General features: G+C 35.6%; 1 protein-coding gene across 1 annotated transcript; it reads right to left on the bottom strand.

Moving 5' to 3' along the window:
• Window positions 1-617: 617 nt before the first annotated feature.
• LOC114007003 (olfactory receptor 478) lies at window positions 618-1,553 on the bottom strand. The gene has a single exon (XM_027770139.1). The coding sequence runs from the start codon at window positions 1,551-1,553 to the stop codon at window positions 618-620; it is 936 nt and encodes a 311-aa protein (XP_027625940.1).
• Between the last annotated feature and the right edge of the window lie 9,247 nt (window positions 1,554-10,800).

Below are 10,800 nucleotides of genomic sequence, written 5' to 3'. Positions count from 1 at the left end.
TCACTCTAAGAATTTGTTCCACTCATTCCCTGAGAGGGTCAGGAACACTGGTCATCCTGTAGAAGTCACCTCTTTTTCCTGACAGGAATTCACAGGTTGGTTACAAGCATCTCATCCTTTTCTGGGTCCCACAATATTCAAGGCTGGAGTCTGAGACTAAGAACACAGATAAGGATTTTATGTGTTCATAAAGCCTATTCCCACACAATAACTTATTGTAAGAAAAACATCTATAGTAATTTCATTGTCTTTTCTACTTTGTCATTTTTGTCTCAGAAAGTACTTATATTCAGTGATAAATATTGTCATCAGGTACACTTGTGGCTAAGCTTTTTTGTAAAAGATATAGATATAATCATGAGGATTTAGACGTACATTAATCTCAATTCACAACAGATGACTACTTTGGAAAAAAGTGTGAATAAAGATTAAATAGGATTTTCAGTTATGTTTATGCAAAACAAATTATATCTCTTAGTCATAAATTCAAAATTAATTTATTAACTGTAACTGATGATGAACCTCTGATCTACTATTTTTAATCAGAAAAAATGTATCTAATATTCTCTAACATGTCCCACAATGGCTAAAGATAAATGGACCGATATATCCCATAACTAAGAAAAACTTTTTCTACAAAGCTCTCTCCTCAGAGCCCCCTTCATCTCATTATTCCTGAGGCTATAAATGAGAGGATTCAACATGGGGATAACCACCATGTAGAACACAGATAACACCTTGTTCTGGTCAGTTGAGAAGCTGGACTTGGGCATCACATAAATGAATGTAAGAGTCCCATAGAACAGAGTGACCACAGTGAGGTGGGAGGTGCATGTAGAGAAGGCCTTGCGGCGTCCCTCAACGGAGCGCATCTTCAGGATGGTGACGAGGATGTAGATATAGGAGACAGCGATGACAGTCACTGCTACCGCAACGATGGAGCCGGCAGAAAAGGAGGAAACAACTGCAGGGATACTTGTATCAGAACAAGAGAGTTCAAGTAAAGGGGCAAAATCACAGAAAAAATGATTGATGTGATTGTGTCTGAAGAAGAATAAAGAACAGAAGCAAATAACATAGGAGAAAGCATTGAGAAAACCAGCTGTGTAAGCCACTAGAAGTAACTGGACACAGACTTGTGTGGACATTTTGACTGAATAAAGCAGTGGGTTGCAGATGGCTACAAAGCGATCATACGCCATGACAGCCAGAAGGAGGCACTCACTTGATCTGGCGAAACAAAGCTGGAATCCACATCCCAGAAAGGAGATTGTATTTCTTTCCACTAAGAAGTTTACAAGCATATTGGGTGTGACGGAAGATGAAGACCCCATGTCTGCCAAAGCCAAATGGCTTAGAAAAAAGTACATGGGATGATGGAGCTGAGAGGAGGTTCTGATCAGAATGATTGTGCTGAGATTGCCAAATATGGTCACCAGGTAGATGCACAGGATGATCACGAAGAGGATGACCCGAAGGACTGGATCTTGTGTTAAGCCCAATAAAACGAACTCCGACACTGCAGTGTGGTTCCTGTCCACTGGAGAATCCATGTGACAATGAGATTGCTCCAAAAGTGAATTGTGCTGAAGAAACTATATTTAGGAATTTATGTATTTGATGGTTTCATTTTCATCAATATATACACATGAGTTATTAAAAAAGTAAAATCACTCAAATAAATTTGGACTAGGAATAGATGCTATTTTTGCTCCAGAACATTTGAGTTTGTATGTTAATGTCTCATGCTATGTGCTAGGAACACCAAAAAATTACCTTATCAAATAATATATATACACATGAACTTCAAAACATTTCTGGAGGGACCAGCAGTCAGCATAATGGCTATGTTGCTGAACTCCCATGTAGTCGAAAGTCCTGGACCTGGTTGCTTATACTCACGCCATTTGCATGTGCGTGCGTGCCCAAGATCCGGAGAGGAGAATGGAGGAGAAAGGATTGAGGCGTGGCCATCTCCCCTGGGGGGTGATTTCTCACTTTCTGTCTCTCTGTCTCTCTCTGTCTTTCTGGTGAGCACACATGCTCTGTAGCAAAAACCTCTCAAAAAAAATTTTGTGGAGTAATGGAATTACAGCATGATTGTGCTTTGCAGCCCCCACATTTTGAAATCTATGCATAGGTGCCTAGGTTTTTCTTTATATGCCTTTTGCATGAATAATTTGAAGTTCCCTCTTGTGTGTGTGTATCTATGCATGCTTATTTTGTACAAATATAATGAAATGTACTATTGTAGTATTAAAGTTAAAGATTAAAATTATGTATAAGACTTAGTCATATAGCAAAAGAGAATGTAAAGATAGCCAAACTGATTAGAACGTGTAAGTATAGGATGAGGTAATGGAGATGACTAATGTTTTCTGAATGTTTACAAAATTATAGGCACAAGATTAATTTTATAAATACATATATTTGTATTTTAATTTCCATAACTAACTTTAAGTACTGTTATTATTTCTATTTTATGGATGAGAAATTGAGGCTAAATTGTGAAATAACTTACCTAAGGTTACTTATGAAGTAACTGGACACAGGCTTGTGTGGACATTTTGAAACAGGATATGAACCTTAGACAATTTGAACTCAGTCCATGTCCTGAGTAACTTTGCTGTAAAGGAAATTAAGCAGTAGTTATAATGAAGTGGAATACACAGTTTTCTGACAGCTAATTTATAAAGGAGGTGCCTAATTAGTCATACATTTAAGATGTCTGTCAAAAAGGACCATTTATAAAGAGGAGAAGTACAATTTTATTGATAGGAGAAGGAAGAGGTAGAAAAAAACATCCCAATTAAGATTAAGAATGAATTCAACTAATGTAAGCATGTTAAACATTTTCACAGTTCCATTGTAATGTTACGTCAAGTCGTTTCAAATGTCGTTCTAGTCACTATGTAAAAAGTTGTGATTAATATTTAAAATTTTTAAATGATTTTAACCAAACACATCAAATCATTTCCTAATGTCACAATGTTTTTTAATTAGGGCATTGTAGATTGAAACAGTACTACTTTCAACATAGCATACGGCTGCTAAATTTTAATCCTAAAAAGTTAAGAAACTCACCCAGTTAGTGTCCAGGCTGACCCTCATCTCCCAGGTTTTATATCCTTGTCTAAGTTGCCTGTGTTATTAAAACATTGAGACAACAACAATGAGAACCCAAATAAGTCTTTCCACAGAATATTTACTAAGATAATGACATTATTAGCATTATGGTTGAGTGATGGGTTAGAATGGATTAAGATGATATGTTTCTGCTCTTACGGATGTATACATGAGAAAAATTGATAAGCAGAATTACGTTTGTTTATTAATAATAAATCGACTGTGAAAACTTTGTTCAGTCAAAGTTCCTTCTAATTGACTGTTTACAACTGCCCTGTTGCTCAGCTATAGCTGGTGCGCACAGGTACCACTTTAAAGAAGGACTGGCTTTGCCTCACCATCTGTGTACCCAGTATCAATGCTGAGGTGAAGCTGTTTCTACTTCGGCTTTTATCCTGAGTTCTCTCACAGAGTTGCAAACACTTTGTATGTTATTGGGCTGTTGGAAAAGTCATGATGTATTTCTTCTATGCAAAAATGAGTCATGGTTTTTCCAACAACCCTATGTATCACTTAGACAACAGTGTTTCATTTAGTGTAACCAGTTTTAAAAACTCAGATGGAATAAAACAACTGAAGTCCTAGCAAACAGAAATGTAATTTTAAACTATTTGAATAAAGCTAGAGGAGGAAGGAGAATTTGTCTAAAACTTTTAAAAAATGGTAAATGGAAATCAATAAATCAGACTTACTAAAAAAAGTCTTAACATAGAAATTCACTCATCTCTCAGTAGCATATTCAAAAATCCTTGTTACTATATATAAAGTAAGTTATCTTTTATTATTATTTGCCTTTGGGAATAAATCTCTGAAGAGTCTAGATGCAAAGAGGAATTAAAAAGCACCAGGGATTCTTATCTCATCTCAAGTGAGTATCGAACAATCCAAAGAAGATAAACACAATTAATTTTTAAAGGTTCTATTAATTCCAAAATTTTCAATACATTTTAAATACAGGTGTTAGTACACATTAATTGTTAATGGAATACATTATCTCAAAGTTAAACTGTAAATTTACTTTTTAAAAAGAATTATTTTAATTAATTAATTAACTTATTTATTTATATTTGACTAGAGAGGGACAGAGTGAGAGAGAGAGGGAAAATGAGAAAGTAAGCTGCCAGGTCTGGGACTTGAACCACAGCTGGCCATGTAGGAGTCCAGTGCCTTTAAGAACCATGCCACCTGCCAGCCCCTAATTTTTATTTTTGAAGCAAATTTTTTTTTTTTTTTTGGTAGAGGGCGCATATGCTTACTGTAGAGACACAGAGAAATAAAAAGTGAGAAATCACCAGGGATCCAGAACTCAAACCACAGTCGACTACATGGAAGTCCAGCAATGCAACCATTACACCATCTTCTAGTCCTGTAAATTTACTTTGACATTTCAGATTAAAGAACACTAAAGTGCAAATACAAAATGATAAGTTTCTCATCTTTCACTCAATATGTGTTCATCTTAAAGGTATTTTGTAGTGATTAAGGTAAGACACTCCATCAGCTACATCCAAGATTGAATGCAATGTAGTATGGAATTTTAAACCATGAGTATTTAGGAAAGTACATAATTTTTTTGCCTTTTATTCTATTTTTTAAATTAAATATTTTTACTTTTACTTTCAGTTATTGTATTTCTTTACAACATTGAAAATGAATTTTCCCAGCATGAATACCCATATATTATTCCAGGCAAATCAGTTACCATACATGTTTTCATCAACAGATAATTTTCCATTTTTTTGTGTATTGAATTTTTTTTCCCTTGATTCCCTCTCCTACACACACACACACACACACACACACACACACACACACTTCTCACCCTTCTCTGGTACTGTTTCTGATATCCATTGTTGCTTTCCATGATTTTATGCCTTCCAATCTTTCAGTTTCTGCCCTAGAGTGCAGACATTCAGTAGGGACATATAATGCCTCTCTTTCATAGTCTGGCTTGCTTCACTTAGTGTTAAATTTTCCATAAGTGTCAATTCTTTATCAAATGCCAGGGTCTTATTATTTTTATTTTTTACTTTTTTAATAATTTTATTATGATTTATTATTTATACAGTCAATAGTTATACATTATTTAACTTATAAAGTTATTTGATCCAACATGATATATACCACACAACAGGCGAGTTGAGAATATTATACATGACATCACCAACAGGCAACAAACCATATCTGTGTCTCATAAATGTCTTACTTCTCTATTTTTTCCCAAATTTCCCTTCCTGCACTTTTCCTCTCTCCCACTCGCCTTCCACTTTGTCCCCATTGTCCATAAAAGTTTTCAGTGCTTTTATGACCTCCAGTATTTCAATCTCTACCATAGATTGTAGACAATTGGTATATGTTAAGTGGAGACATAAAATGTCTCTGTTTCATAGCCTGACTTGCTTCCACCAGCAGTAAATCCTCCAAGTTTGTCCACTTTCTATCAAATGCCAGCGTTTTGTTTTGTTGTGGCTGAATAGTACTCCATAGAGTGTATGTGCCACACTTTTTCAATCCATTCATCCATTTGTGCACATTTGGGTTAGTTCCATGTCTTAGCAATCATGAATAATGCAGCAATAAATATAGTTGTGCAAGCACTCTTCTGACTGAGCATTCTCCTGTCCTTTGGGTAGATAGAAGTGGAATTACTGGATCACATGGTATCTCTATTTGAAAGTCTTTGAGAAACCTCCATATTGTTCTCCTCAGTGGCTGGACCAATTTACATTCCCACCAAAAATGTAGTAGAGTTCCCTTTACACTACATTCCCGTCAGCACTTATCTGTTTTTTTGTTTTTTTTTTTTAATCTTCGCCATTCTGACTGGGGTTAGGTGGTATCTCATTATGGTTTTGATCTGTATCTTTCTTATGATGAGGAATGTTGAACATTTTTTCATATGCTTTTTGGCTGTTCATATGTCTTCCATAGAGAATTGTTTATTCAGCTCATTTTCCCACCTTTTAATTGGGTTAATCATTTTATTCTGGGTAAGTTGCTCAAGTTCCCTGTATATTCTAGTTATCAGTCCCTTATCTGAGGCATAGTTAACAAAAATTCTCTCCCATTCCAAAGGATTATTGATTCATACTAAGAGATAGGGATTCAGATTCATCTCTCTGCAGGTGGATAACCAGTTTCTCCAGCACCATTTGCTAAAGAAGTTTTCCTTTCCCCACTGGGTTGACTTGGTACCCTTTGTCAAAGACCAGTTGGCTCTTTGTTTTGAGGTTTATTTCTGGGGTCTCTACTCTGTTCCATTGGTCCTCATGTCTGTTTTTGTGCCAATGCTGTACTGTTTTGATTATCACAGCTTTGTAATATATTTTGGGGTCAGGGAGTTAGATACTATCCACTCCACTCTTCTTGAACAGGATAGCTTTGGCAATATGGGTTTTTTTATGATTCCAGACAAACTCTAAGATTATCTTTTCTATATCTGTAAAGAATGTCTCTTGTAATTTTATAAGAATTGCATTAAGTATGTAATTTAATTTGGGTAGTATTGTCATTTTGATTATATTATTTCTTCCAATCCAGGAACATGGGCTGTCCTTCCACTTTTTTGTGTCCTTTTCTATTTCATTTTTCAGATTTTCATAGTTTTCCTTATAGAGGTCTTTGACTTCCTTGGTTAGTTATATTCCTAGGTATCTTATACTTCTTGTGGCTATGGTAAATGGAATTACTTTCTTTAGTTCCATCTGTCTGCTTGTTGTTCATAAATAGAAATGCTATAGATTTTTATAAGTTAATTTGTATCCTGCCACTTCACTGTATACATTTATTACCTCAAGAAGTTTTTTTTGGTGGATACTATTGGGTCTTCTATGTACACAACTCTTCTTACCCCATTTCAACTCTTCTTACCCCATTGGAATGCCTTTTATTTCATTCTCTCGTCTGATTGCATTGTCTAGGACTTCCAGTACTATATTGAATAGAAGTGGAGAGAGTGGGCAGCCTTTTCTTGTACCAGTTTTTAGTTTTTCAGTTGAAAAGCTTTTTAGCTTTTCTCAATTCAGTATATTAGCTATAGGTTTTTTATAGATGGCTTTTATTATGCTGAGAAATGATCCTTCTTTTTTCTTTTTTTTTGAGAGGTTTTTGCTGTAGGGCGCGTGCACTCACCAGAAAAACAGAGACAGAGAGACAGAGATACAGAAAGCAAGAAATCACTCCCCAAGGGGGATGTCTACGCCACAATCCCTTCTCCTCCATTCTCCTCTCAGAATCTTGGACACACATACACATGTGCCCAGCGTGAGTTTAAGCCACTGGGTCCGGGACTCAAACTGTGGTCGACTACATGGGAGTCCAGTGACATAGCCATTACATCAACTGCTGGTCCCAAGAAATGATCCTTCTACACCAATTTTACTGAGAGTCTTAATCATGAAGGAATGTTGTATTTTGTCACATGCTTTTTCAACATCAGTTGAAATGATCATATGGTTTTTATCTTTCTTTCTGTTAATATTGTGTATTACGTTGATGGTTTTGTGAATATTGAATTATCCTTACATCCCTAGATAAAGACTACCTAGTCATGATGAATAATCTTTTTTATTTGCTGTTGATTATGGTTAGCAAGTATCTTGTTGAGAATTTTTGCATCTGTATTCATCAGAGATATAGGTCTGTAGTTTTCCATTTTTGTCATATCCTTATCCATTTGGTAATGAAGGCAATGGAAGCTTCATAGAATGAATTTGGGAGGATTCTTTCCTTTTGGATCTCTAGAAACATTTTGAGTAGACTGGGTGTTATCTCTTCTTTAAAAGTTTTGTAAAAATCAGCAGTGAAGCCATTGGGACTTTTGTTGGGAGGTTATTTATTACTGATTCAATCTCATTGCTTGCTATGGGTCTATTAAAGCTTTCTGTGTCCTTCTGTGTCAATCTTGGTAGATTTTATGTGTCCAGGAATTTGTCCATTTATCTAGGTGTTTTTCTTTGATGGTATATAGTTTCTCATAGTATCTTCTAATGATGTTTTGTATTTCTATTATGTCTGTTGTACTATTGCCTGATTCATTATGAATTTGATTTTTCAGTTCCTTTCTCTCTTCTTAATTAGTCTAGGTAATAGGATGTCAATCTTGTTTATCTTTTCAAAGAATAGCTTTTGCTTTCACTTACTTTCTGTATAGTTCACTTATTTTCTATTTCATTTATTTCTGCTTGAATCTTTATTATTTATTTTCTCCTAGCACTTTTTGGATTTTTTTGTTGTTGCTTTTCCAATTCCTGAGGCATGATGTTAAGTTGTCCTTTTGCCACTTTTCTATCTTTTTCTTGTGTTCACTAATTGCTAGAAACTTTCCTCTTATGACTTCTTTTGCAGTGTGCCATGGATTATGGATGCTCATGCACCCATTATCATTTGTTTCCATGAATCTTTTGATTTTAGTCTTAATCAGTTTAGTAGTTATGAAGTCATTCTGAAGTAGTTATTTAGTTTGTGTGTTTTCAAGGGTATCTCCTGAGATTATTATCAAATTTAATTCCATCATGGTTGGAGAAGACGCTGGATATAGTTTCTATGCCATTGGATCTGTAAAGGCTGGTTTTGTGCCCTATCATGTGGTCAATCTTTGAGATGGTACCATGTGTGGCTGAGAAAAATGTGTATTTTGTTGGTTTGGGTGGAAAGTTCGATAGATGTCTATCAAGTCTGTCTGATTTATAGTTATCATTTAGGTCCTCAAACTCCTTGCTTATTTTTTGTCTCATTGGTCTTTCTAAAGGAGAAAATAAGGTGTTGAGATCTCCAACAATTAGTGTGCTACAATCTAGCAGTCTTTCGTTTACATATTTGGGTGCTTCTGAGTTGGGTGCGTAGATATTTATAAGCACTATATCTTTCAGATGAATTAGCCTTTTTACTACCTTATAATGTCTTTCTTTATCTCTTCTTACAGTTTTTGCCTCAAAGTCTATTTTGTTTAAAATCAAGATGGTGATGCCCACTCTCTTTTGGTTTCCATTGGCACAAATACCTTTTTCCAGCACTTCACTTGTAATCTATGCATGTCTTTATCCATGAGATGGGTTTCTTGTAGGCAGCAGATGAAGGGTTTCTGATTTTTAACCTATTCACCCAGTCTGTCTCTTGATTGGATAATTTAATCCATTAACATTCAATGTTATTATCCATATTTTCAGACTTGTTCCTACCATTAAGTTGGCCATATTCTTGGTTGTTTTTTGTTCTCTTATTCCTGTCTGTCTGCTTTAGTTTTCTTGGTATAATACTCCTTTCAGAATTTATTTTTTCTTTTTTTTTTTTTTTGAGAGGTTTTCACTATAGGGCACGTGCGCTCGCCAGACAGACAGAGAGACATAGAGATAGAAAGCGAGAAATCACCCCCCAGGGGGGATGGTCACACCGCAATCCCTTCTCCTCCATTCTCCTCTCGGGATCTTGGGCACACACGCACACGTGCCCAGCATGAGTTTTAAGCCACCGGATCTGGGGCGCGAACCGCGGTTAACTACATGGGAGTCCAGCGACATAGCCATTATGCTAACTGCTGGTTCCCTCCTTTCAGAATTTCTTATAGATCTGGTCTGGAATTGGTAAATTCTTTAAGGTTTTGTTTATCCGAGAACGGTTTTATTTTCTTTTCCCATATGAAGGATAATCTTGCTGGGTATACTATTTTTGGTTAAAATTGTTTTTCATTTAGCACTTTGAATATATTTCCCCATTATTTCCTTGCTTGCATTGTACCCATTGAGAGGTCTATTGTTATCCTGATGGGATAGCCTATGTAAGTGATTTGATGTTTCTCTCTTGCCATTCTTAATATCTTGTCTTTGAGGTTTTGGCCAATCTAGCTATGATGTGCCATGGAGAAGATATTCTTGAATTGATTGTATTTGGGGTTCTTTGTATTTCTTGGGTCTGAATGTTTGAGTGCCTCTGGAGACTTGGAAAGTTTTCTCCCAGGATTTTGTTGAATAAATTATCAATGCCCTTACTAGTTTCTTCACCTTCTGGGATACCAATTATTTGGATGTTTGGGCATTTCATGGTATCTAGTATTTCTCACACATTATCCTTGGTTGTTTTCTCAGTATTTTTGATCATTTTTTCCTAGGTCAGAGGTTTTGTCTTCTACTTTCAAGAGTCGATCTTCTGTATGGCTAACCTGCTTTTAATAATTTTGAGGGAGATTTTGACTTCTTGATTACAGCCTTCATATCTAATAGTTCTGTTTGATTCTTTTTTATGGGATTCAATTCTTTCATATTGTTTAAGGTCTTACTCATCTCTTGGAGTTAAAAGTCTCTTTTCTCTTGCATCTCATAGTTTTGTTACCATAAATATTCTAAATTCTTTTTTCTGACATTTTGATAATATCCTCTAAATTTTCCCTACTTGGAGATACGTTACAGTGTTCCCTTGCTGGAAATGTATTACTTGATTCTCTCATCTTTGAGGCTCTTTTCTGATTTTTAGTCATTTGGTAATGTATTCACTTTTGGCTAATTTGTTGGAGAAGGATTCTGTAACTGTGAGCTTGTGTGTTTCCCTTACTGTGAAATATTTTGGTGCTCTTTTTTCCCTTCTACTGTGTCATCCAGTGTGTGAATCACAGCAGGAGTTTTGAAATTGGATTCATGAAGGGGAGTTTCAGTCTTTTTACACCCACTACAGTAAGTTTCA

Source organism: Tupaia chinensis, unplaced genomic scaffold (genome assembly GCF_000334495.1).
Source record: "Tupaia chinensis unplaced genomic scaffold, TupChi_1.0 Scaffold000114_1, whole genome shotgun sequence".
Lineage (NCBI taxonomy): Eukaryota > Metazoa > Chordata > Mammalia > Scandentia > Tupaiidae > Tupaia > Tupaia belangeri.
This window is presented reverse-complemented; position numbering and strand designations above follow the sequence as displayed.